This window comes from Eretmochelys imbricata, chromosome 14 (genome assembly GCF_965152235.1).
Source record: "Eretmochelys imbricata isolate rEreImb1 chromosome 14, rEreImb1.hap1, whole genome shotgun sequence".
Taxonomy (NCBI): Eukaryota; Metazoa; Chordata; order Testudines; family Cheloniidae; genus Eretmochelys; species Eretmochelys imbricata.
In genome coordinates, this window is record NC_135585.1 from 47,756,444 (window position 1) to 47,783,926 (window position 27,483).

The 27,483-nt window shown below is 52.1% G+C and overlaps 1 protein-coding gene across 2 annotated transcripts; it reads left to right on the forward strand.

The window, feature by feature from the left end:
• LOC144274739 (butyrophilin subfamily 1 member A1-like) lies at nt 1-27,483 on the forward strand. 2 transcript variants are annotated; one of them, XM_077833799.1, is made up of 8 exons: nt 1-132; nt 1,516-1,632; nt 7,304-7,651; nt 8,657-8,938; nt 12,768-12,884; nt 18,951-18,971; nt 19,076-19,102; nt 25,727-27,483. In XM_077833799.1, the coding sequence occupies exons 5-8, from the start codon at nt 12,797-12,799 to the stop codon at nt 26,284-26,286; spliced, it is 696 nt and encodes a 231-aa protein (XP_077689925.1). In that variant the 5' UTR covers nt 1-132; nt 1,516-1,632; nt 7,304-7,651; nt 8,657-8,938; nt 12,768-12,796; the 3' UTR covers nt 26,287-27,483. The 2 variants fall into 2 exon arrangements, with proteins under 2 accessions (XP_077689925.1, XP_077689926.1); XM_077833800.1 differs by lacking the exon at nt 7,304-7,651.

Here is a 27,483-nt window from a genome sequence, read left to right on the forward strand (position 1 = left end):
GTACTTTCAGTTTTGAAGCGGGGGCTCGGCCCCGTCAATTCAGCTACAGATTCACACAAATAAGGATGGCGGGGCCGGTCTCCAGCCCTCCGGCTCCGTGACCCCGTGTGCGGAACCGGGGCTGCAGCCTCGGTGAGTGACCTGGGGCCTTATGGCGCAAGCTCCCCGCAGGGAATGGCCGGGTTCCCCCCCCCCCCACTTTGTTATTTCCAGACTCGGTGAATCCCTCCCAGCCCCACCCCAGCCTGCAGGGCCATCGCCCCGGGGGAGGGCAGGTGCTGTTACCGCCGCTGCCCATATTACAGGTGTCTGCCAGGGCAGGGGGAGCTTCACCGCCCCCCAGAGCTCTGTCAGTGGGCGTCACTGGGGGGAGGCCGCGAGTCTGAGCCCTGGAGCCCTGGTCAGGCCCCTTCCTGGCCAGTGCTGGCCGCTCTGTGGGCAACACTGGCCCCGGCGGCTGTCCCAGCGTAGGGGAAGTTACAGGCACAGCCTGGTTCCCTGGGAGGGTTTTACACCACCGCCAGCCTGGCCGGGGCCGCACGGCTGGGTGCGGCGTGAGCCTAAAGCTCTTTGTCTCTGAGGGTACGTCCACACTGCGGCTGGGAGGTGCGATTCCCACCATAGACAGACAGACAGACACGTGCTCCCTCTGCTCAAGCTAGTGCAATGAAAGTAGTGGTGTAGCTGAGGGTAGCATGGGCGGGGGCTTGAGCTAGCCACCCAAGTACGTACCTGGGGGGGGGGGTCCAGGCGGGTTTGTTTTCAGGCACGTCACCCGAGCTGCTGGCTCCGCTACCCCAGCTAGTGCTACGTGCTAGTTTAGGTGTGTTAGCACCAGGAGAGCTATCACATGTCTGTCTATCCTCCCCCCCCCCCCCACCGGGGGAAGCTCGCTCCCAGCTGCAGTGTAAATGTCCCCTGAGAGAGGTTTCAATGTTACAGGTCCTAGGGGGCACAGAGCTGGGGTGACCCTGTTCAGAATTCATCCCTGACATTTGCACCCAGGCCGGAGGCAATGAGGGTGGGTCACTGACATGTAAAATCACCAGGGCTGGGGACTGATCTGGGAGATCCCCCGAGAGACCTGACCTGGGACAGGTGTGGTCAGGCGATGGAGCCCCTTTACCACAGCAATCAGTGGCCATTTATGCCACGCTGACTTGTTTTCCTTAATATGTCCCATTCCACAGCGGTGTCTGAATGCCCCAACTGAGATGGGCATCCCGTGGTGCTGGATACACCAATAGTGAGGGACCGTCCCTGCTCTCGAGAGTGTATTACAATCTAAATATGAGGTGCAGCCATGGTGTGAGCTATGGACCGGTTGCTGGCACAGTGACATCTAACCCTGCTCAGAGCCAGGGCAGACGAGGACTATGGGGGAAATCCCTTCTCTTCGGGTGCATTGTAGGCAGCTGTGAGGCTTGTTACCTCCTCCCCACTGCCCCGTGGCACTGTCCTGTCGCTGCATCACACTCACTCACCATCTGGTTTGTTATTTCTGCTGTTCCCCAGACCAAGCTACGATGACGGGGAAGGTTCCCTCGTTCTCCCCCGGCTCCACAGTGAGCTCCGCTCTGCCGGGCTACGTCGCTCTCTGCCTCGCTCTACAGGTTCACCGGCTGGCGTCAGGTAGGAGCTCCGGCCTCCTCGCTGGGTTTGCTGCTGTTGCTATTGTTGGTCATCGTCCATCTCACATCACTGCCTTGTCTTATAAGCCACGTCTGCTCAACCTGCTCACAACCAGCCACATGGAGAAACCACAGGGGACGTCTGGGTCCCCAGTAGCCATGTTTGCTACCTAGACACAATCTTGTCAGGTCTAGCTACACACACGCTGCTGCAGTGACTGGAGGCTTCTAAGACAAAGAACACGGTGAGCGCCATTACAGGGCTCACAAACTCTTTAAAGGGACACTACCAAATTCCTATCTACCGCACTGACAGACTGACTGAAAGTCACAGATCAGACTCTTCAGGTACAAACAGATCATGAATCCCCGACTCTCTCTGGTTATGAAATGAAACCCCACAAGTCATTCATACTGCACTAGACACATCTGACTCAGGCCGAGAGGGAGACCTCCTCTTACAATGAGGATGGGAGGATATTTGCTGGCTTCTTCATTCTGTACCCTTGGGGAAGGCCTTATAGGCCTGGTCTACACTGGGGGGGATCGATCTAAGTTACGCAACTTCAGCTACGTGAATAAAAGCTGAAGTCGACGTACTTAGATTGACTTACCGCGGCGTCTTCACTGCGGTGAGTCGACTGCTGCCGCTCCCCCGTTGCCTCTCACGGCGCAGGAGTACGGGAGTCGATGGGAGAGCGCTTGGGGACGGATTTATCCCGTCTGGACTAGACGTGATAAATTGATCCCCGTCGATCCGGCGGGTAGTGAAGACATACCCCTAGTGACCCACTCCACCCCTGGGGCTGCCTGCACAGCTTCTTGGGCATTTTGATTCCCTCCTGCTGGGGTTTCTGTAATGATCTTGGGGCTCATTAAACAACAGCTCAGTGAAAGGGAAAGGAATAAACCTTTTAATAAAACAAACTCGACAGCTTTTGTGGTGAAGAGCTGAACACAGCTACACTGAATTCTCAGCCTCAGATTCCAGGGCACATCTCTAAATTCTGATGCTCATAATACTGTCCCTCATGAGGGAGCATCTCGAAGGGCATAGCTACACTTGCAGATGTAGAGCACTTTGAGTTAAACCAGCCTTTGGAGAGTGCACTAGGGAAAGCGCCGCAGTCTGTCCACACTGACAGCTCCAAGCGCACTGGGCATGGCCACATTTGCGGCACTTGCAGCGGCATTGGGAGCGGTGCCTTATGGGCAGCTTTCCCAGCATGCAAGTGACTGCAAGGTGCTTTTCAAATGGGCGGGGGGAGTGTGTTGTGTGTATGTGGGGAGAGAGAGAGTGGTTTTTGGGGGAGGCTGAGAGCATGTCAGCAGGCTGTCTTGTAAGTTCAGACAGCAGCAGACCCCCCTTCCCCCCCCCACCTCTCTCTCTCTCACATAGCACTCCACACTGATGTTTGCTTTGTCTCGGAGCAGAGAAGTAGCCGGTTGTCAGAAACGGAGCTTTGAAAGGGCACATCCGCATTCCTGCAGTGATTCAAAAACAATGAGAAGAGTGGCCACGTGACTTAAGGGGATTATGGGACGTTTCCGGAGGCCGATCAGAGCGCAGTAATGCAACACCTCGTCCACACTGACGCCTGGGCCTTGTAGCCAAGGCGCAGCAAACGTTATTCCACTCGCCGAGGTGGAGTACCAGGAGCGCTCTAGCTGCGGAGTCAGAGCGCTTTACATGCCTTGCCAGTGTGGACGGGGAGTGAGCTCGGGCGCCCGGGGCTGCTTTAATGCGCTCTAACTCGCAAGTGTAGCCAAGCCCTTAGTTATAATCTTCCACAAACGTATCTCTATATCTTCCCTCTTAAAAAAAACAATTAGCTGTTTCTATATATGTATATAAGAGTTAACAACTACCCAATAGCACATGCATTAAATTCTCAACCCATCTAGTCTATTTCCATAAATCACCTCACAAATTACCTAGAGAGGTGAGGTTACCAGGACATCTCTCTGGAGTGAGTCTTTACCACTCATTTTCCTCAAATTTCTCTTCTCCAGGCAGGTTAGCAAGTCTCTATGGGCCTTTCAGGACATTTAATCTCCCTCTCTGATCTTCTCATTGGAGTCTGAGTTGTTCTCCTTTGCCTGTTGATGGTAAAGGATCAGTCAGTTGGGAAATGCCAGAGTCCACGTCGACTGTCAATGTATTGGAACTTTCTGGGATTATACATAGATCCCTTTGATTGCATCAAAATGTGTCCCCTTGATTTGTCTGGACTACAATCCATGGCAAATTGCCTAAAATCTGCAATGGAAAATTGCAGCCCATTATCGCTAAAGACTTCATCTGGAATTCCATGTCTGGAGAGGATTCCCTTCATGTCATCTATCACTGACTTACCACTAGTACTGTGCAGTGTGCAAATTTCTGGATACAGAGAATAATCCTCTGTGACTATGAAATAATCCTTTGATTGCCAGGTAAATACATCAGTACCTGCCTTCTCAGAAGGTCTTTGTGGAACTGGATGAGGTCACAGTGGCTCTGCTTGTTCCCTTGTTGGCTTGTATTTCAAGCATGAACAGCAGTTTTCTACCACTTTAGTGATGATGTGATTGATCCGTGGTCAATACAGCACCTCTCATGCTCGTTGTTTGCACTTCTCAATTCCTTTTTGGCATGTAATGTTCCTCCAATTTAGTCAGTATTTTACTTAACTTCATGCTTTCACCTTCTTCAAACGCAAAGCTGTTCTAAATATCCAATGCTTCCGCCTCAACAACAGGCAAAAAGATTGATCATTTTACTTGATCATTTTTCTCTTCTGCCCCTCTGGCTACTAAATACAAGTCAAATCTCTTTCTGAATTTTTTCCAGTTCTCTGCAACATTGCCTGACAATTGCAGACTGAATGGAAGTTGCGACACATCCATTTTTGGCTTTTTTCCCCATTTTAAGCTATTTGAGCTACTATTTTGCTCACAAAATACATACAAAAGCCTTTGTTCTTCTCTGTTTGCTGCTGCATGTACTCCCCTTGCCTCCGCTTTCAGTTGCAAACACAGGAGTTAACTTCAAAATGACTGCAGTCTCCTTCTCGTTCAGCACTTCTGACACCATGTAATGATCTTGGGGTTCAATAAACAACAAACCAGTTTGTTAGGAATAAAACTTTTAATAAAACAAAGCAGAAAGTTTCTGTAGTGAATTGCTGAACACGGCTACACTGTGTTCTCAACCACAGCTTCCAGGGCACATCTCTAAATTCTTGAATTTCACAGGTGCCAACTTTCAGCTTTCCCCGGTGGGGTGTTCCACCGTGGCTCTGCCCCTTTCCCCAAGGCCCCACCCTCGCTCCACCTCTTCCAGCCCCTGCTCTGCCCCCTTCCCCAAGGCTACACCCCCACCCTGCCTCTCCTGCCCCAGTTCAGCCCCCTCCCCCAAGCACGCCCTGCCCTTCCTCTGCCTCTTCCCGCCCCTGCTCCTCCCCTCCACCCCAGAACCCCTTGCCTGCCGCTGATCAGCTGCAGGTAGGAGGCGCTGTGGGGGAGGAGCTGATCTGCAGGGCCCTCTGAACACCTGATCGGCGGGTGGCTGGTGGGTGCTGAGCACCCACTATTTTTTTCCGTGGGTGCTCCAGTCTGAAAATTATAATTATACACATCTCTGCATGCCCCAGCTGCAGTCACTGTGTTAGGTGCAGCTGGGTTGACTGGTGGAGACATTGGCTGGAGCAGCTTGGTAGAGCTGTGCTTGTGATCTGAGGAGATCCAGATCTGAGTCCCGTCCCCCCGCCCAGGCATGTGATGAAAGGAGAGAGGTGCAGGTGTACCTTGAGGGATCCTGCATCCCTTAGTTCAGCCCTGAGCTGTGTAGTTGTCAGTAGCAGGGCTCAGGGGCCTGCTTGCCACGGGGATTGTCTGTGTGTTTGACAATGGGGAAGGGGACATATAGTGCTAGATAGAATCCTGGGAGTGTGGGTGGAGGGGCTGTTAAAGGGGGTGAAGGTTTGTAAAATGTAAGAAATGTGGGGCTGTTTCTGGGCAGTTGCTCAATGTTGAGGGCAGAACGGGGTGGGTTGCTCCTGTACAGCGCAGCTCACCTAAAACAAATGTTCCCTTAGCAAGGAGAAGGTGTTTGTGCTGCAGTTGTCATGTGCCCTGATCCCTGAGGGACGTGCTCTATCTGCACAGGCAGGGTGTGGGTCTGTGCGCCATGGGTTTGTTAGGTCATTGCTCAAACAGGGCAGAGTTAAGGTCGCTTCGGCATGTACCTTAACTCTGCATTTGCTGGTTTTCAGAGGCCTGAGTTTTGCTGAACTCAATTTTCTGGAAGGACGTGAGATACCACTGGGAATTTTAACTCTGCATTAGCAAAGATTTTGTCAGTGACTTTTCTTCCTAGTTTCTTGAACAGAAAGAGGACTCTTTGTAGTAGACAGTAGTGGCCATTTAGGAGGTTGTAGTTCTCACTTAGGTTTGCAGCTGATACACGACTGTGGCTCAATAATAACAAAAAGCCCTAGCTTTTATATAATGTTTTTCATCAATAGAGCTCAAGGAACTTTATTCATTATTCCCATTTTACAGATGGGGAAACTGAGGCACAGAGCAGTGAAAAGACTTGCTCAAGGTCACCCAGCAGGCCAGTGGCAGAGCCAGGAATAGTCCGAGTTCAGTGGTCTCTCCGCTAGGCCACATGGTTGCTATGCTGTTCCTCAGCACTCCTTGCCCCGTCGACACTTTTTGTTACAGTGCAGTGGGGATAATGGGGTTGTGTTTTGAAGGGTTTACAGTGTGTAGTTGCTAACAGGGCTGGTGAGAGAAATCTGAGACACAGTCTGTATCCCAGCATCATGACAGTTCTTACAGTGATTGTAAGTGTGAGATAAAACTGCTGAGTCTGTCTCCTTCTCCATCCCCTGCCCCACCATCCCTCACAACATGTAGCTCCCCCCTTCCCCCTCCAACATTCCAGCTCTCCCTCCCCTTCCCACACCGTTAAGCCATTAGTTAGCACTGTCGAAGCCTTTAAATATGTAAGATGTTGCTCCTCGCTGTCTCCAGATGGGATAGACATACCTGCGCTAGTTCTGATCAAGCTATCGTGCTATAAATGGCAGAGTAGACACAGTGGCATGAGCAGCCTCCCTGAATATGTACCTAGGGTCCTGGGCAGGATCATACCTGGAGAGCTAACCCATCCGCCCGCTCACACCACCACGGCTACGCTTTCTCACACTAGCTCAATCAGAACTAGTGGGTGCATGTCTGCCCACACTGGAAATTATACCTCCAGCTCAAGGTGGAGACGTCCCCTCAGTGTTACCAGCTCGCAGAATTTTATCACAAGTCTCATGATATTTGATGTGTTTCTTTAAGCCACAAGTCCTGCAGGCCTGTGATTAGGTGAGAATCTCAGCTTTCAGTTTGCTTTAAAGTAAGTGTCTGTCTGTCCCTTGTGGTTGCAGATAAATGCTTGGAAATGTGACCCCAGTCAACTTTAAAGGTTCAGAAATCAGAGGGCAGAGAACAAGCCCAATTTTATGATTTAAAAAAAATCTCTATTTTTAAGCCAATCCCATGATTTTTCGGGGGGTTGACTCCTGATTTTTGAACACTTCAAAGATGGCAATAAGCACACAGCTGCACTTACATTTCTGCCTGTCTTGGTTCCTCTCCAATTTAATTTTCTTTTCCCCTGAAACATTTCACAGCACGGTTCACAGTGACTGGACCTGACCATCCGATCACTGCCTCCCTAGGCAGGGAGGCTGTCCTGCCCTGTCACCTCTCCCCCAGGATGAGCGCTGAGGACATGGAGCTGAGGTGGTTCTGATCCCAGTTCTCTGCAGTTGTGCACCGGTATAAGGATGGACGGGATCAGTATGGAGAGCAGATGCCAGGATATCAGGGAAGGACAGAGCTGCTGAAAGACAATATCACCAGTGGGATTGTTTCCCTGAGAATACGCAATGTCCAGGTTTCTGACCATGGACAGTACATGTGTTTCTTTCAGTCCAGTGTCTCATATGAAGAAGCCTCACTGGAACTGCAGGTGGCAGGTCTGTAGCTTGTTTTACCTCACTAGCAGTGTAATAAACGGGGCAGGAGAGCTCATTGTGGGAGGACTCTGGATGCTTCTCATTCACACATTGATACCCAGAATCCCCTTTCAGACTCTAGTTACTGAGCAGCAGCTGCTCTCTGAGAATGAACTGGAGGAATTTCACATCTGTGCTCTGCACTCTGTATATTTTTCTAATCTTGGCTTTGTTTTAACTAGAATGGAATAGAGTTCAAACATTCCTCAGCCATTAAAACAGCCCCACCATTCCCATGTCCCAGGCTCTATTTCTATCAGGTGACTTTCCCAATTTTGCTTATTTAAATACACCGTGTGTTCTGTACAGCATTCCCAAGATGTTTCCATTTTATGAACCAGAGTCAGGTTGGTGCCGAGTGCTGGTGATTCCCCGTGAAGTGCCTGAGCTGTTCAGCATTTCTCAGGAGCTGGCCACGTATTTATTTATTAACTTGCAGTTTTCTCTGTTCGCTTTCTATTGGAATTGCCTTATTATTTTCCATCGATGATAAGCTCAGGATCTAATTTCCACAGATAGAAATCAGGTTTCAGAGTAGCAGCCATGTTAGTCTGTATTCGCAAAAAGAAGAGGAGTACTTGTGGCACCTTAGAGACTAACCAATTTATTTGAGCATAAGCTTTCGTGAGCTACAGCTCACTTCATCGGATGCATCACTGTATTTTCCACTGAATGCATCCGATGAAGTGAGCTGTAGCTCACGAAAGCTTATGCTCAAATAAATTGGTTAGTCTCTAAGGTGCCACAAGTACTCATCTTCTTTTTTAGATAGAAATCAGTATCAGGAAATTATAGAGGAGGGAAAAGATCTCCCAACCCTCAGATAAACACTTGCCATGTATGGTTACATAGTTTCCAGCGACCCTGGGTTCTGTGCATGCAGAGGGAGAATTAATTCATTCTTCCTCCTCTGTTCTCTTTGCTAAATGCATAGAATTAACACAGGTTTATTCCATTCATCTCTAGTTTCAGGCTCTGACCCCCACATTTCTGTTGCTGGTCACCAGGATGGAGGGATCCGGGTTGTGTGTCGATCGGCAGGCTAGCACCCAGAACCTGAGGCTCAATGGAGAGATCACCGTGGGCAGTTGCTACCATCTGCCTCTGAAAAAATATCTAAGGAGGCCAATGACCTGTTTCAAAGCCAGATTTCTATTGTTATAACAGAACATTCCAACCAGGACTTGTCCTGTTCTGTCAGGAGCCCGCTCCTCAATCAAGAGAAAATATCAACAGTTTCCATAGCAGGTCAGTGCCCGCCCACACTGCACCGGGGATAGAATGGATGTGGCAGATGTCAGTGGGGTGTTGTATGATTGTGTGTTTATATATTTTTTCTAGCTATTCTCCTAGGAAGGCTTCATGTAGCACATGCCAAAAAGCTAAATCAGTGTAATAGAACCACCAGGGACCCAGGCCTGCAGTCCAGATCCAGGCAACTCTCCCACTGGCTTAGCTGAGAGCTCTGTCTGAGTAAAGACCGAGGGACCAGACTGTCACTATTATATTTGTGACCCGAGGTGCCTAGGGTAGCCCACACTGAAAATGTTAAGGTCAGGGTAGGCTGTAAAAAGGAGAGCAGATTCTCCCAAAGAGCCAGCCACATTACCAGATCAATACAAGTTTGGATTTTACCCAAAATACCACGCTGCCAGCCAATCCTTCAGTAACTAAAACTAAGGTTTGTCATAAAAGAAAAAAAGGAAAAAAACAAGAATAGAGTTATTAAATGGTCAAAACAATCAGATGCATACATGTGACTTCGGAGTCCATATAACAGGTTCTTAGCAGCATTAGTGATTTTTCTGGCTTGTAAAGTCCCTCTGGAACACACACGTGAGGTGTGTGGTTGACTTGTCAGTTCGTAACTATGGTGTTTGTAACTCTGAGGTTCTACTGTATCTAAAAGAAGTGCTGTCATTCAACCGCAGCAACTGGATTTGAAGCAGGAATTAATTCAGGGCATTTTCTTTGGCCTGTGTTGTGCAGGAGGACAGACTAGATCATGGGTTCTCAAACTTCATTGCACTGTGACCCCCTTCTGAAAACAAAATTTACCACACGATCCCCCCTGAATCTGAAGCCCAAGGGCTTAAGCCGTGGGTGGCAGGGCAGTAGCCCAAGCCCTGCAGCCCTGGGCTGAAGCCACACTGAGTCTAACGCTGGCCCTGGCAACCCCATTAAAACGAGGCCGTGACCCACAGTTTGAGAACCACTGGACTAGATGATCACAGTGGTCCCCTCTGGCCTTAACATCTGTGAATCGATGACCTTATATTTTAATAAAAAGAATAAATACCGAGACAGAGGAATGTGAAAGAGTGTAGGAGAGGAGGGGAGGTGCCACTGTTCTACACAGTGGCAAGGAATGACTGGGTCCAGTTTGGCTGCACCTGAGAGATTTAAGAGAGTCAAAGCCCTGGGCAGTGTGGCTTTTAAGACCTCAGGGAGCGAGATAACAGAAGCAGGAATCAGCATGAGGTCTCCCTCCTTCCTAACAAGGTCTGCAGAGCGCTGGCCACAGGCCACCAGGAACGTCAAGGGCCAGTGCTCAGCCCAGCCATGACTAGGGCTTTAGTTTTGTACCTATGGTATTTTCCAGGGGAAAACATCTGTGGGGGGCGGTTGAATGTCTAAGCTCCTGCTGGCGCGTGTTTCAAGGACACATCCTTTGGTGAAAGGGCATTTTCACTCAGCTGTACTGGTGCCACCTCAGCTTAGAGTTTATAGTTTTCAGTCTGGGAATCTCTACGTGAGTGAACGTACTTCTGCATGTGGTGATCGATTGGATGATGAGTTTGTAACCAGCGAGGCTCCCCCTTCCCTTGTGTCCTCTGTGTGTGTGGGTCACACTGATGTGTTGTGGGAAAGGGGATCCACACCTCTCCATCCAGCCCTGGCATAGGGTCATGGGTTCAGAGGTAACTCTGGTTTCACTAGTTTTTTCTGTTTCCTGCATGTTGTTTTCTAAAAATTCTGACATTAAGAGTGACATTTTCACAAGCACCTAAGTGAAGTGACTTGAAACTCTCCTCCCCATGGTCTCTGCTCCTTCTGGGCCCATCTACGCTACAATTACAGCCATGGCAGGGTGTCACCCAGACCCAGCTCCAATCTGTAGTGTAGTTGGGATGTTAGCCATATTCCAGAGCTAAGATAAGACTTGGACTCCCACTGGCTTTGTAATAAAGCATGGGGGCAGGGGCAACAGAAAATCCCTAAAAGTGGGGGGGCCACCAATGCCTGAACCGTGGCCCTGCCCGCACCCCACCCCTTCCACCAAGGCCCTGCCCCTTCTCCCTGAGACCCTGCTCTCATGCCGCCTATTCCTTCCAAGGCCCCGCTCCCACGCCGCCTCTTCCCCCCCATGACCCCACCCCCATTCCTCTCTGGTCCTCCCCCCATTGCTCGGCCTTACGGCCAGTAAAACGTGGGAGGGCTATGCTTTTAAAAGTGATGGGGCCATGCCCCCCAGGCCTCTCCTGTTCCTGCGCCCCTGCATGGAGGAGCCGTATCTCACCAGGACATCCATCGGGAGCTCCCATAGGATTCCTTCAGCCAGTCATGCCGTGTTGTGACTGATCACCAAAATCCAGCATTTCCCCTCAGTGGCCCAGATTCACAAAGAGACAGAGACATTGTGAGACTGAGCATTGCAGTGCTTAGCTTTTAGGGACCTAGAAATCACTGGAGCAACACTGGGATCCACAAAGCCTGACTTAGGCACCCAGGCTCCCTGTACAATGGATGAGGAGGGACCTAAGAACGGGATCCACAAAAGCAAGTACACAAGGCGGGGAGCTGCCTTAGCTAGCCATTGGGAGATTCTGATGAGAAGGGTGTTTCCTAAGCCCTGCCCCTTTCCTAGAGTTCAGTGTCAGATGCAGGGAGGCACCTATCTCGGCTTGTGATCCAAGAACTGGAGCTACTTGAGATGGGTTGCCCCACCCTTTTGCAGTGTCACCTGATGTACTGGGGTTCCACTGGGCCTGCCTGTTCCTGCATCCGATGAAGTGAGCTGTAGCTCACGAAAGCTTATGCTCAAATAAATTGGTTAGTCTCTAAGGTGCCACAAGTCCTCCTGTTCTTTTTGCATATTTAATAAGTCATAACCTTTCCAGTGATATCTCACATGATCCATTTTGCATGAAACATACCTTAGTTATGCACTATTCATATTATAACCATATCTCTATAAAGAATACGGGGCATAGTGCCACACCCCTCACCTGGGGTCAGGCAGCTTAGGCAGCGAAGTTGTTTCTTGTGAGAACGAGCTAGGTGCCTGCTTCACCCTGCACAAAATGGCCAGAGGAGGAAGAACTCTCCTTTTGTCTTTTCACCCAGTGGTTAGAGAAAGAAGGGATTTGAAGAGGGGTTTCCCCCTTGCAGGGGAGTGCTGTAAGCACTGAGCTATGGGGATACTCTGAGGTGGGTCTCTCGGTCTCTCCTGTTAAAGCTGATACACTTTGGATAAATAATTATAGAGACACGGGAGCAGGACACTCGTCTCCCACATGGGCACCTTAACTACCCGGCTATGGAGTCACTAGTACTGCCTCGGTCTGTCCCAGGGGCTAAGAAGTAGATAGTACCAGCTGGAACAGTTTTAACCGGAGAGATTGAGGGTACTTCAGACACCAGAATGTGCCTAGCTCAGTGGTTAGCACATGCCCCTCAGCTATGAAAGTTCCCTGTTCAAATCCTGTCTCCCCATGCAGTGCAGGGAGAGAACTGAACCGGGCCCCAACATCCTGGGTGAGTGCTCCAACCACTAGGCTGGAAGGTATAAGATGGGTGACTCTACCTCTTCTGGCTGGATTTTGAATGGAGGCTGATGGAGAGAGGTATCTGGGTTCCTAGAGCGAGGCAGCAGTGAGCAGGCCCAGAGGCATGTGGGGAACTTTTACCCTGAAAGGTTAGGCGCTGAGTGAGTCAAGGTGCCTCAAGGGACAGGTGGAAGTCAAGCAGAGGTTTTCCAGGTTGCAATGGTGCTTAAAACTGGGGTTTAGGTGTCTAAGCGCCATTGTGGATCTGGGCCTCAGTGTTTCCAAACTAATGGTACTTTCCTTTGCAGAGCTGTTTTTCCCAAGGGTCAATCCCTGGATGGTGGCTCTGCGGGTGATCCTGGCTCTCCTGGCTGTTGTCATTCCCCTGTCCAGTTACTGCATCTGGAGGCAACACAGAGCGAAAGGTAAAGTGACAAGAAGGGAGAATTCAATGTGACCAGAGGGACAATGTCATTAAAAACAAACCATGGGACTGAATTGATTCAGGTAATTAATTCAGTGTTCTAAAGAGAGTTTGGAACAATGGGAGATGGACAGAGGCTGTGGGAGAAGGAGGGGTTGAATTAATTATTATTCAGAAACAAAAAAGCTTCATTTAATGTGAGTTACAGTTGCTCTCATCAATAAACCGAACCATAAAAAATGAGGAAATACACTGTAAATGATTAAAAGTCAAGTACAATCTCTAATAAAATAACAAAAAGCATATATGATATCTTTAGAAAATGAAACACCACTCTTCGCTCCGACCAGAATACATCCTAATGTATTGGTGTTAATATTTACTTTCAATTTTAATAACTATTGGCTTACACTAATTGTGTTATAATATTTTTTCTTTATTAGTTATTTTAATGGTCCTTAAAATGACCAAAACGTATGGTTAAATAGTGCCATTATTACAGTCATTGTAAAGATGACTCATTTGGGACATATTTCTTATTTATTGTATAAATATGTTTCTTATCTTTATCATCTGTATAGAATGTTTGGTGGTGGTGCTCGGGCTCAGCCTTTGGCCCCAGCAGCCCCAACAAGTCTAATGCCATCCCTGGCAACCCCATTAAAATGGAGTCGCGACCCCCTTTGGGATCCCGACCCACAGTTTGAGAACTGCTGCTGAAGCAGGCTGGGCAGAAACGCTATCCCACAAGGAGTGATTTCGGCTCTAGCCATCACTTAACAAAACAAAAGACTCCTAATGGAGCCTTAACCAGCTTATCCTTGAACAGTGGGGAGGAGCTGGTTAGCCCTGCCTAGGGCTATGTCTACACTACACAGCTTTTAGCTACATGGCTGTATCGCTACAGCCGTGCCGCTAAAACTTGTGCAGTGTAGCCGCTGTTTGTCAGCTCTCCTACTCACAAAAAATTTCCACCCCCCACGAGCGGCATTTGCACTGTCAACAGGAGAGCGCTCCAGCCCACAACGCACTGTTCACGCTAGCACTTGTCACGGCAAAACTTTTGTCTTTTGGGGGGCGGCGGCGGCAGGGGCGGGGGTTAACATTTCTGAAAGACAAACGTTTTGTTTTTTAATTGCCAGTGTAGACATAGCCTAGAGACTCTCGGGCAGAGCCCTGCCTCTCAGCAGGGACACCGGTCTTCACCCCCTCTTCCCTTTCACAGGGTTCTGGCATCCCAGCCCCCTGCTTAGCGAGCTCTTTTCAATTAAGGGTGAGCCCTTCAATCAGGACAGGCTAAGCACAGTTCTGCTGCCCTTTACTCATACAATAAGGATAACAACATTTCATTACCACTGCACTCAGTACTAAAGTGATTTGTAACCCAGCACCAGCCAAAGTTGATCACTTTGGGCAAAACAGCTTTGTCTGCTGGCTACCTAGGCAGAGTCGGTGTGTTCATGTAAATACAATCTGGTCCTGAAACCTTTTCCCCTCCCCAACTAGCTGTCAGGGGAGAGCTCATTCAGACCCTGTTTACATCCTCCCCCCAGCTCAGAATGTGTTGTCCCAGCCAGTCACGCTCCGGATTACACCAATAGCATGAGTTTGCCCCAAAAGATCTGAGGAAATCTATATGGCTGCCACAAGCCTGTGAGCTGAGTGTATTGCTTCTTCGCTAATCACCCCAGGTGCATCATAAGTTATCCTGTTTACTGGCCTCATAACCCTGTCGCACCTATTGAGAGTGGGTATGGCAGGGGCAGGGGGAACGTCGTCTTGGGCTAGGGATGGTGAGTGTTCCTCTGAGGTACCTCAGCTACTGGCACATCCCCCTGCATCTCTTGTTCTGGTGCTGGAAGGTCTAGGGTACCAGGGACACCTTCCATTTGTATGTCCCTCTGTCCAACAACCTAGGTGTGTTATCACTGGCCTGTTTTTCTTCCAGGAGATCTGGGAATGTTGGTGGGACAAGCTCATTATCCCAGGCTGATCTCATTGTTGGCATGCGTGTGCCAGCAACAGGCCTAAATGCTTCTTCCATGGGGTTCAGAGCACTGTGCCCATGCTGTGACCTGGCTGCAGTAGTTCAGACCCCCATTGTAACCCTGTCAGGGACACGGTGGCTGATGATGTCATTATGCTTCTTGCGACAGTGTCCCTCTGCCCGTTTTCTCTTCTGTGCTGATTGCCTGCCAGTTCCAACCCCCTCCCACCCAGTCCCGTCACCCCAAACTCACTCACACCCCCTTCCTGCTCCCCTCCCTTCCGTTACAGTAGAATGTCAGAGTTATGAACACCTTGGGAATGGAGGTTGTTTGTATCTCTGAAATGTTCATAACTGCACAAAACGTTATGGTTCTTTCAAAAGTTTACAACTGAACAATCACTTACTACAGCTTTGAAACTTTACTGAAACTGCCCATCACCCCAACTTCACTCCATCCCCCGTCCTGCTCCACTCCCCCTCCCTTTCCATGTAGCTCATCCCTCCCCCCTGCACAGCGCAATGTGACTGTTAAATCGTGGCACTGACGTGCCATTTGCACCATCACTCTGCTTGTGCGTTCTGCCCCTTCCCCCGCCCTGTGCCTGTCTTGTCTGGTTAGACTGAGCCCTTCGGGGCAGGGACTGGCGGCTACTCCGTGTCTGTGCAGTGCCCAGCACTGGCCTGGGCTGGCCACTAGGCGCTGCCATAACACAGAGAGGGGAACGCACTTTGTTACTCATGTAGGCTGAATTGTACACCCAGGTGGGCCCACCGCCCACTACGGACACGTCCTTCAAACCCACACCCCATTCTGGGCAGATCCCTATTGATCTGGATGAAAATTGGAAAACCAAATTCCATTAAATGTGGCTTTTCCATGTTTCTGATTTCCACCAAAATCCATAGGGTTCTGCACAGGGCTGGAGTCGGGGAGGGGTCTTGCTGGACTGGGGACAAGTTACCTGGCTAGGGCAGTGGTTGGAGGGGAATGAGAGGCACCCTGACCCTCACACTAAACCCTAATCCTAACCCTGAGGTCACTGCTTCACCCTGTATCCTGAGATTTTAGTGCAAATCAGGCTTTTACAGATTTCCATTTTTCACCAAAATCCGGAAGGTTCTGCCCATTGATGCCTAAAACATGCCCTGAAACGGAGCTGATGGGACGTGGTTTTCAAAAGTTATCACATTGCAGAGAGACAGACAGAAAGAAACACCATCAAGTTGAGTGTGGGGCCTCACTTCCCTCAGCCAATAATAAGAAGTTGATTTTCATAAAAGTTTTAACCTCAAAGTAGTTGTTTTATTTGGGGATAATTATCTGAGCAGACCTTTAGTGTGTGTTCACTAGGACCACAATTCAGCAGGGTAGTTAAGCACGTGCCGCACTTTAAGCCCATGAGTCAATCCATCCCGGTTCAGCGTGTGCGTAAGTGTTTCACTGAATCAGGCTCTAAAACAGAAGCACTAGCTGCTTCAGGAGAAGGTGCGAAAACCCCCCTAGTGCCTGATGATGGATTAACCTGCCCCCAGGGAAAGTTCCCTGCTGACCCCAGTCCGTTAGCAATTGGCTTGTGCCCTGAAGCAGGAGGGCGTTTCTCTACCTTCCAGAATGCTTGCGTTTTTTGAGAACTGTGATAAGTCTGGAGATTCCCATTTCCATATCAATGCCTGGGCTTTTTTGAATCCTTTGTCCATTTGGTTTTTTTTTCTTTGTTTGTCTGTTTTGTTTTAATTCTACCCAGTATAAATCTGTATGTTCTCATTATCAGTCTAAATGTCCTTTTGTTTTACTCCTGCTAAACTCCTGGCCTCAATGCTATCTTGTGGCAAGTTGTTCCACAGGCTAAGTATGCACCCTATAAAACAGTATTTCGTAAAATCATACAATCATAGGACTGGAAGGGACCTTGAGAGGCCATTTCCTCTTACAGTTTGAAATTTGCTGCTTTTCATTTTATTTGAGTATCCTCTTGCTCTTGTATTAGTAGAGAAGGTAGGTCTGAGCACCCAATTTCTCTCTCTCACTCAGTGCTTTGCATTTCTCTGTCATGTCTCCTATCCAAACTAAAATGTGCCACCTTTTAAAATCACTTCTTATACAGATGTGCCTTCAGGGCTCTAATCATTATTGTTGCCCATCTCTGTAATGTCCTTTCTGAGATGGGGTGACCAGTGCTGCGCACAGTGCCCAGGTGAAGGACTAGTTAAGTATATTTTTCTATCTTGTTCTTTCTGCATCCTAACTCTTCATTCTTTACACCATTGCTGACACTGAGCAGAGATCTTCATAGAGCTGTGTACAGTGAAGCCTGGGTCTCTTTCCTGAGTAGTTACAGTTAATTTAGCACCCTGTAACCTTTCTGAATAGCTGTACTTATTCCTTGCCACGTGTCTGACCTTACTTTGATCAATACTGAATTTCATCCGCCCTCATGTGGCCCAGGCTTGATCCCTCTGAAATAACTCAAGATTTCTCTGGCCTCGTCTGACCTAAATAGTTCTGTGACATCTGCAAATTTCACCACCTCACGGCTTATCCCTTTTTCCAAGTCACTGATAACTATACTGAACACCAGTCCTAACTGAAGACCCAGCTTTGAGGCACCCCACTGCGAACTCTGTTTCCATGGTAAATTTTCACCATGTATTGCTGCTCTTTGTTTTCTGTCTTTGAGCTGGTTTCTGATCCAGGACAATACTTTACCCCTCACCCCATGATGACTTAGGCCTGGGCTACACTAGGGGTGGGGTTCGAACTAAGATACACAACTTCAGCTACGCTATTCACGTAGCTGAAGTCGAAGTATCTTAGTTCGACTTACCTGGCCGTCCTCACGGCGGCGAGTCGACTATGGCGGCTCCCCCGTCGACTCCGCTTCCTCCTCCTGCCGAGGTGGCGTCGATTCGGGGATCGATTTATCGCGTCTAGACGAGACGCGACAAATTGATCCCCGATAGATCGATCACTACCCACCGATCAGGCGGGAGTGAAGACGTACCCTTAGTGTCCTTAATAACCTTTTGTGAGCAACTTTGTTAAAGGCTTTTTGAAAGTCCACATCAATGATGCCAGTGGGTTCTCCTTTGTGCACTATTTTACTGACATACTTAAAGCAATTTAGTAGATTAGTGGGGCACAGGTTTCCTTTCCAGCTCTGCTAGTCAGACTTTATCCTATCATTCTCATATAGCTGTCTTAGAAGTCTGTTTTCATTCTTGTTTCAACCCGTGTAGCAGGTAATGACGTAAGGCTCACTTGTCTGTAGTTCTCAGGATTACTCCTACTAAAATTTTAAAGTTGGCTACAACATCGCCAACCCTCCAAGTCTCCAGAAGTGTAGCTGATGTTAATGAGATGTATATTATTGTTAGCAGCTCAGCCATATCGTCTGATGTCATTTGAGAGCTCCTGGGATTTGCCATCTGGCAGGGATCTACATTGCTCTTGGTGGCTGCTGGCTCTTCAGTTTGTCAGTTTGTTCCAATATCTCCTCTTCGCTCCGCGATCCCTGATCTTTATTTCCTGAACAGGGCAGGTCTCTCCCCAGCAACCTCTGTGGTGGAAACTGATGCAAAGAAACCAGTCAGTCTCTCAGCATTGTCCTTCCCCTCCCCAATTGCTCCCTTTCCCTGCTACTGATCCAGGGGACCCATCGATTCTCTCACAGGCTTCCTGATTCTGCTGGACTGAAATAATTCCCTGGTATTTGTTTTATATCTCTGGCTGTTCACTCTGCTAATTCCATTTTAGCCTCCTAATGCCCATCATGCACTTCACCCGATGCACTGTATGCTCCTTTCTACTGGCTTCACAGGGTTAATATTTCCATTTGCTGAGGGATCCCTGTTTGGCTCTAACAGCCTCCTGCACCTGGCCAGGTGGTCGGGTGGGGTTACTGTATTTCTCCCCTTGCTGATTCCTTTGTTGCTCAGGGGGTGCAGGTGTCTGGCTGCTGATATAGCCTCCAGACTGAGTCTAAGGATTGTAACTTCCCTGCTTTCAGGTCTTTTTGACTCACTTCTCTTCTGCAAGATAAAGTGATATTGACTCATTTCTCCTTGTTTTATTTTTAGGCAAACTCCAGGCTGAGCTCAGTAAGTTCCATTCCCCCAAGTATCACCCTTGTCTGACATTGTCTCCTGCTCAGCGTGTCAGTGTTCAGGGGCGTTCTCACCCCTCTCTCTGTGTTTGGTTTCAGGGTGGAGAAGCGCCCAGATCTACTCAGGTACTGTACATACGGCTGATGTTTTATCCATGGTGAGGCCCCACCTTCCCCTGGGATCTGTCTGCTCCTTTCCCTGCACGAAGCATTTTTCTGTGACATTCAATAGGCTAGAAACAGCAATATGACTGAGGTGGATGGAAAGGGGCAAACAAAACCCAGGTTTATTGCAGAGCAGGGACATGCCCCCTTTGGGAAAGGGCTGATTAGTGATGAAATGCTGCCCCCTGGTGTCACCTTTGCAGGGGGTAGCTGGGGTCTGCAGGAGGGACATTCTTATCTGCCCATAATTGATCTGAACTGCCAACCTCTCTCTTCCCAGCAGCAGGATCAGACCAGGCTTTAGCCCACAATTTCCTTCTCGCGTAACATGCCCAGACAGGAGCTGTTCAGTGTCCCCTTGGATTTTGGGGGAGGAAGGCCCTGTCCCCACTGCCAGGGCAGACAGGTTTTTATATCCAGCTTGTGACACTCCCCTGACCCAGTTACAACAAATTGTGCTGACACGGCAGCTTTCCTGCCTCACAGCCGCGACTCAGCTGCGTGTGCATTTGCTCCCAGCCTGCTGCCTGACTGTGTGTGAGCCCTGGTGCCTGCTGGGGGAGTCTGGGCAGCTCCCCGGCAGCTCCAGCTCCAGGGGCTGTGTGCACACGTCACAGCACCACTGGCCCAGGGGTCCATGCACTCCGGAGTGTCCTTTCTCACAGAGCTGGGAGGGAGGGGGGCACCCTGGAGAGTTACACAAACATTTTTAGGGGTCCTGTTAGGGTCGCCACCTCTGCTTCACGTACACCACCTGTCCCCCCACCCAGGGCACTTTGTCCCCACCCCCAGGAGAGGGCACCAGCCCCTGCAGACTCCTGTTCGTTTGGCAGCCCCAAGCACCAACCTCACCAAGTAGGACATGGCACTAAATCTACCCCGCTGCCCCCGGCAGTGAGCCCCCCACAGCCGATACCTGTGTGATGGTGAATGGTCCCTGCTGGCCCTGAGCTCCCCATTTCACTGACTGCTCCCAAGCTGTCCCGTCCCCGGGGCTCCCAGACACTCTGGACCCAGGGGTCCCTCTGTGCAGGTACCACCACCCCACAGGTCCCCTGCTACAACCACGAACACACCCGGGACTTGTAATGTCCTGGAGAGACTCACAGATTTCCCAGGACAGTGACCTGAACAAAGGGACGATCCTAGGAAAACCTGGACAGGTGCCAATCCTAGGTCCTGTCCACACAGCACAGAAACACTCAGCTGAGCCGGGTCCAGGCAGCCAGCCCCGTGCCAGCCCAGGCCCCTGGCAGGGACACTGAGCTGCCAGCTGCCAGGGTCACTAACAGTGTTAACTCTGCCATGTGCCACACGCCATGCTTAGATCCCTGACGGGTTTGTCCTGTTCTTACAAACCTCCAGTGGCGGGGATCCCGCAGCCTCCCTTGGACCAGGTCCAGAGCTTCACTGCCCTGAGAGTTAGGAAGTGTTTCCTCATCTCCAGCCTCAGTCTCCCTTGCTGCAGCTTGCGCCCATTGCTCCTTGGACAGGCCCTTGCCCTGCCCGCTACGGGCACTGGGGATGTCACCAAGTGTGAGCATCGCTGTTATCACACTGAATGGCTGGGGGCGCAGGGCTGGCTCCGGGGTCAGTGAGGGCAGCTGGGGCCTTTCACTCCTCAGTCACCGATCCCAGCCCAGGCTCAGAGTCCGGCTCCCAGCAGACAGGAGCTCACATAGTAACTCACGTTAATGGCAGCCTCACCGGCCACCTCCGCAGGAGGCCAAGCCCTGAACAGGCCACAGGCACGGTTCCTCCCCAGGGAGAGGCTCCAGCAGGTGTCAGGGCTGAGCCATGTTGGCAGGACAGTTGGGGGCTCACACGGCCACCGTGACATCTTCAAACCCTCGATACCCAGAGCTCCAGCAGCTGGGGTGTAAAACCCCACTCTTACCCCCAGCACTAAACTCACTGGCACTGCCCCAAGGCCCCCTCTCCTCCTGAGGGTGGGGGGGTGAGTAAGGGGCACCAGGAGAGCGGGTGGCAGGGAGCCATGGCCCCATCACTTTTAAAAGTGGCCTCCCACTTTTTACTGGCCACAAGGGTTAGGGTTAGAGAGAAGCGACTGGGGGGACAGGGTCGTGGGGGGAAGAGGCGGTGCAGGGAGAAGGGGCGGTGCGGGGGCAGGAGCTTGGGGCAAAGGGTGGAGTAGGGGTGTGGCCTTGGGAGGAAGGGGTGGCACGGGTGGGCAGGGCCACGGTTCGGGCACCAGTAGCCCCTCTACTTTTAGAGAGCTTGCATCACTCCTGGGGAGAGCACCATCCCGGATCCTGATCCCAGGGGCCACAGGTACCAACTTTCTAATGTACCAGGGGACAGTCGACCCCCACACTGCCCCAGGCCCCACCCCCACTACACCCCTCCTCCAAGGCCCCACCCCCACCCTTCCTCTTCCCGCCCCACTTCACCCCCACCCCACCACTTCCCGCCCTGTTCCGCCTCCTCCCCCTCAGCCCTCCTGCAGGTCACTGAACAGCTGATCACGGCAGGCAGGAGGTGCTTGGAGGGAGGGGCAGGCGCTGATCGTCGGGACCGCTGGCAGGTGGAGGTGCTGGGGCGGGGAGGAGCTGATTGGCAGGGCTGCCGGTGAGTGCTCGGCACCCACCATTTTTTTCTCGTGGGTGCTCCAGCCCCGGAGCACCCACAGATTCGGCGCCTATGCACATCTGTGTATTTGCCGGGTGCACAGAGCTCTCCGGGTGGAGACACTTTCTCACTGACCCAGGAATTGGTGCTGGGAGGCCCCACTGCCCAGGAGGCCAAGGGCTCTCGCTCCCCTGCCCTGGGGGTGAAGGGAGGGGCCTTGGGCTGCTGTTCCCTGTTCCAGGAATGGGGTGAAGGGGACATAGACACAGACACCGCTTGCGCTGAGGGGTAGACCTAGCTCCACGCTGGGCTTCAAAGCCTGAGCTCCAGCCTGAGTGTGAACGTCTAGGCGGCTATTTTTAGTGCCAAAGAGGGAGCCCCACAAGCCTGAATCTGTCCACCCCGTTCGGAGACTCGCTGCCGCGGGCTGTGTACATGAACCCAGAGTGTGTCCAGAGTCTGGGTCTGAAAGTTCCCCGGCGCGTCTGATGCAGGGCTGGTTAATGAGAGCGACGGGGGTGGCTGGCCCAGTCGTTAGATGGAGACGCCGGGGCCCCTGGGGCTCTGGGATGGTCTCTGTGACCATTGTCTGCTCTGGGAGACGCCCAGGTGCAGCTGCAGAGGGTCTGTGCCACCAGCATCGCCCATGGGACAATCGCTCTGGGCAGAGTTCAGGCTGATTTGTGGGCGTCTCCATTTTCAGCCTGATTTATGGGCGAGATCAGGGGCTCAGGGGGAATTTTTTTACCCAGGGCAAATTAAATAGCAGCTCTGGAGTGTTTCACAGCTGATGTCCTGAGTCTGACCTGCCCGTAACTGTGCGTGTCTGGGGATGTTGAGAGTCACTCACTGCAAGTCACTGGGATTTGGGCTCCTCAGTTGCTCAGACAGGTTTACAGTGAAGCTGGGTGAAATGTTTTGGACAAATACTTTATTTGCTGCAAAATTATATTTCGGGTCGACAGAAACTATTCGCGAATCCATGTCGAGTTTGCTGACGAGTTTCAATGAACAGAAAGGTGCCGCCGCTTCCCTTCCAGCCTTTAGCCCCGTGGCTGGGCCCCCAGCGGGGAGCCTCCGGTTCAATCCCCCCGTGGGACGCCAGGAGGGCTTGAACTGCTGGGCTCTGGGGGTCTGATGTCGTCCCCCTGTGTCTAAACACTGCCCTGGGCACTGGGCCAGAGCCTGGGAGTGAGACTGACTCTGCAGCCCAGTGTGTCGGGCCCCGACCTGGGAGACCCAGAGTCCAGCCCCCCTGCTCCAGTCACCCTGTAATTATTGATCCATAACCCCAGTGACGGGAAGGGTTACGGCCCCTGGCACACCAGTGTCTCAGGCCATGTCTGCCGGGGTTTCCTTGCACCGTTGCAAACCCCCAGGGCAGACTGGCTGTGCGGATGTGAACTGGGACTGGCGCCTGGTGCAGCTTCCCCCAGAGGGAGGGGCCAGTAAGTGGGGAAATGCCCCGTCCCCTCCCCACTGTCCTGGCCTCATTAGCAACAGCCTATTAGTATGCATTTACCCCGCCCCCCCCAGAATCCTCCACTGCACAGCCGCCCCAGTGAGCCTAACCCAGACCACTGCCCCATGGCGGACGGACTGGGCCAGGAGAGGGGAGGGGCTGGCTGTGGGGTTTGCCTGGCTGGAAGGTGATCCCCGTGGGGCCCGCCAGCATGGAGAGTCCCAGCTGCGCCCCCTGGGGCAGGGCTGCACCCCCAGTGTGTGTGGGGCCAGCACCAACCTGCTCTTAGCGAGAAACCAACCACACATGACCCCAAGGCAAGAGAGATTCCCTGGGGCTTGCCTCTCCCTCACCCCTCTGGCTCCTGCCCCTCCCTTACCCTTTTCTCACCCCTGTGCCCACCTGGACCCTGCATCTATTCTGACCCCTCCTCCTCGCCCCTCCCCTTCTTCCCACCCACTTTCTGCTTCCCTAGGCCCCTCTGTCCCCCACTTTGCCTCCCTAGCATGTGCCCCTGCCTTCCGCCCACCTCTGCCCCACCGGAAACCCCCCTCCCTTCCCCCCCTGCCCTCCTGGCACCTTCCCCTCTCCCCCAAACATCCTCTGCACCCTGGAGTCCACCCATCACTTCACACCCCCGCTATGTCCTGGCATCCAACTCTCTCCTTTCCTTCCTCTGCTGCCAGGTCTCCCACCCTTTCCCTCACTCCCATCTGCTTCCCTGGTGCCTGCCACTGCCCTCACGTCCTCTACCCCCGATGGCCGTCCCACCCCTCACCCTCTTCTGCTGTCCTGGCTTCTGCCTTTCTTACTCCCCTCAGCCCTCCTGGCTCCTGCCTCTCTCCCCACCCTCTCTGACCCCTGGCACGCACCCTTCCCTCATCCTCCTGTGCCCACCCCTCCTCTCGCCCCACTCTGACCCCCCGGCACCTGCCTCTCCCCAATGCCGTCTCCTAACACCTCCCTCTACCCACCTGCCCCTGCCTCTCTCCTTGCCTCTCTCTGCCCCCTGGTGCTTGTCCCTCCCCTCCTCTGCCCTCCCTGTGTCTGCCCTCCTGCTCAACCCCCTCAATCCCCCTGGCACCTACCTTTTCCCTTACCCCACACACCCTTCTGGTGCCGACCCCTTCCCTCCTTCCCCCTGCCCCCCAACACCTGACCCTCCCCTTGTCCCCTTCCTCCCTGGTGCCCCCCCCTCACCACCCTCTGCCCCACTGACCCCACTCTCCTCTCCCCCCTCTGCTACCATCTTCCATGCCACCTTCTCTTTATTTTTCACCTCTGCCCCTCCCCTCGCCCTCTGGCTCCATGACACCTGCACCCCTCACCACCCCTCTAGTCCCCTGCTGCCAGCTCCTCCTCTGACCCAAGTCCCAGCTCTACCCTTGCCCCATCTGCCTCCCTGGTGCCTGCCATTTCCTTTGCCTCCTCTGCCAACCTGGTGCAAGTCCCTTCCCTCACCCCCCTTTGGACCCCTGGTCTCTGCCCTTCCTCTCACCTCAGCACTGCCCCGTCCCTCTCCTCCCCCTCTCCTTTTCTCTGGGTCCCACCCCTGCCTTCATCCTCCCTCTGCCCCCCTGGTGCCCACATCTCCCTTCACAATCCTCTGCCCTCCTAGGTCCTACCCTTCTCCACACCCCTCTCTCTGCCTCCCTTCGGCTCACCTGCTCCCTCACCCCCCATTCTGCCCCCCGGCACCAGTGCCTGCCCATTCGCTACCCCCCCATGGTTCCACCTCCCCACTCCTCATCATCTCACCCCCTGGCAGCTCACCCTCCCCTTGATTTCCCCTTCCCCATTGAAGCTCCCCCATTCCCTCACACCCCTCTGCCCCCTGGTGCCCGCCCCTTCTCTTGGCCCCCGCAGCCCCCTGGGGTCCATCCCCTTCTTCTCCCATGGAGCCCACCCCTCCCCCCCCATGCCCTGCAGCCCCCAGGATCCTGCCCTTCAACCCCCTCTGTTCTTATGGTGCCAGCCCCTTCCCTTGTCCCCTCATTGCCCTTGTGCCTGCCCCACCCCTCTACCCCTCCCCCCTCTGCTCCTGTCACCTGCCCCTCCCCTCTACCCCTCCCCCCGCTACTCCTGTCACCTGCCCCTCCCCTCTACCCCTCCCCCCTCTACTCCTGTAACCTGCCCCACCCCTCTACCCCTCCCCCCTCTACTCCTGTCACCTGCCCCACCCCTCTACCCCTCCCCCCTCTACTCCTGTCACCTGCCCCTCCCCTCTACCCCTCCCCCCTCTGCTCCTGTCACCTGCCCCTCCCCTCTACCGCTCCCCCCTCTACTCCTGTCACCTGCCCCTCCCCTTTCCTCTCCCAGCATCAGCCTCCCCCCCCGCCCCCAGTGACACCTTCCCACCTCTCCCCCGCTCCTCCTGCCCTTTCCCCCCATTGTCTCCTCACAGGCAGAGGGGCCCTGGCTCCCCTCAGGCAACAACCCCCCCCCCAGCGATTAACGGGGACGCAGGTTAATTTCCCTTCGATCCCAGTGACCAGCCCCTGCCCCCGGCCCTGACTCTGTGACTCTCTCCCCAGTGGACGTGACTCTGGATCCAGACACGGCTCATCCCGAACTCGTCCTGTCTGAGGATCGGAAACGTGTGAGACACGGAGACAGACGCCAGGATCTGCCCGACAAGCCTGAGAGATTTGATACGTTCCCTGAAGTTCTGGGCGCTGAGGGGTTCGCGGGCGGGAGGCGTTACTGGGAGGTGGGGGTGGGAGACAAGACGAGATGGACTCTGGGGGTTTGTCGGGAATCTGTGAGCAGGAAGGGGTGGGTCACACACACACCTGAGGATGGATTCTGGGCCGTGTGGCTGAGGGACGGGGAATTCGCAGCCCTCACCTCCCCCACGACCTCCCTCCCCGTGAGCGTCCGGCCCGGCCGGGTGGGGATTTTCCTGGACTATGAGGCGGGCGAGGTCTCGTTTTACAATGTGACTGACGGGTCCCATCTCTTCACGTTCACTGACACCTTCTCCGGGACGCTCCGCCCTTATTTCTATACCGGTCTCAACACTCGCGGTACAAACGCGGCTCCCCTGATCATCTGCCCGGTCCCGGCTCTGGCCGGGGGGAATCTCGGTCCCTGACAGTGACCCCGCGGCACAGACCGGCCCCCCCAGCGCTGCTGCTCCTCCCACCCCCCTGTGGTGGGGGGGCAGTTACTGCAGCTACTGGAGTTTTTGTCCTGACCGGACGCTGCCAGTTTCCCTTTTCCACTGGAGGGTCCAGTCGAAAACCGGACACCTGGCAACCCCCACCCCTCACCTTGCCCCGTCCCCTGCCCCAGGGATAGCAGATGGTGGGGGATGGGGTCATTCACTCCTGCCAGAATTTTTAACCCTGTGAAATCTGAATGTAAAATAGGAAAGAAAAAAGATTATTCTAATTTAGAAAATATTATTGTAACAAGGTGTAAATACAAGAATACTTTAATTTAAATTTCACAGTATTTCAAAAAAAGGCATCTAAACATATTTTTAGAAATGGAATTATTTACATTTATTTTTTGATTCTTCCCTCAAATCTATATTGAAGTTTAACTTCTCTAAATATCATCATTTGTATTTCAACTGTGGAATTTCAAGAAATCCAAAATATTTATCTTCACAAAATAAACTATTAAACTGTCAGACGGGGTTGTTCAGTTACAATGTACGTGTGTCATAAACATCACAACTATACACATGTGCAGCTGCTCTCTCTCGCTCGCTCTCTCTTTCTTCCCCCTCTTTATTGTCTTGAGTGGTTCTCTCTGGGAGGCAGGGCACATACACCCACCTTCTGCACTACACCTTTGAAAATTAATAGCTTAAAAATGATAGAATGCATTAAGCAATATATTTCAGTTAACTCACACAAGATTATATAGTATTCTTTGAACTTCTGTCAGCATTAATTTGTGTGATTTTAACTTTCTAGCTACATATAATCGGTAATCAAGATATGACCCTTCCTTTCTCTTTCTCACATCAATTAACAAAATACGGTCCCCAACCTCAAATGCTATCTTCCTATAGATAGAAATAAACCCTGGATTTGTGCTGGAAATGGCCCATCTTGATTATCATACACATTGTAAGGAGAGTGATCACTTTAGATAAGCTATTACCAGCAGGAGAGTGGGGTGGGGGGAGAGAAAATCTTTTGAAGTGATAAACACCCATTTTTTCATGGTCTGTGTGTATAAAAACATTCTCACTGTATTTTCCACTGAATGCATCCGATGAAGTGAGCTGTAGCTCATGAAAGCTTATGCTCAAATAAATTGGTTAGTCTCTAAGGTG

What these genes read in the sequence shown, in the direction of transcription:
- LOC144274739 (XM_077833799.1), top strand. Translation starts at nt 12,797, where the DNA reads ATGGTGGCTCTGCGGGTGATCCTGGCTCTCCTGGCTGTTGTCATTCCC. An exon ending in CAAACTCCAGGCTGAGCTCA is followed by an intron (nt 18,972 to 19,075) that starts GTAAGTTCCATT and finishes GTTTGGTTTCAG; the next exon opens with GGTGGAGAAGCGCCCAGATC. An exon ending in AAGCGCCCAGATCTACTCAG is followed by an intron (nt 19,103 to 25,726) that starts GTACTGTACATA and finishes CTCTCTCCCCAG; the next exon opens with TGGACGTGACTCTGGATCCA.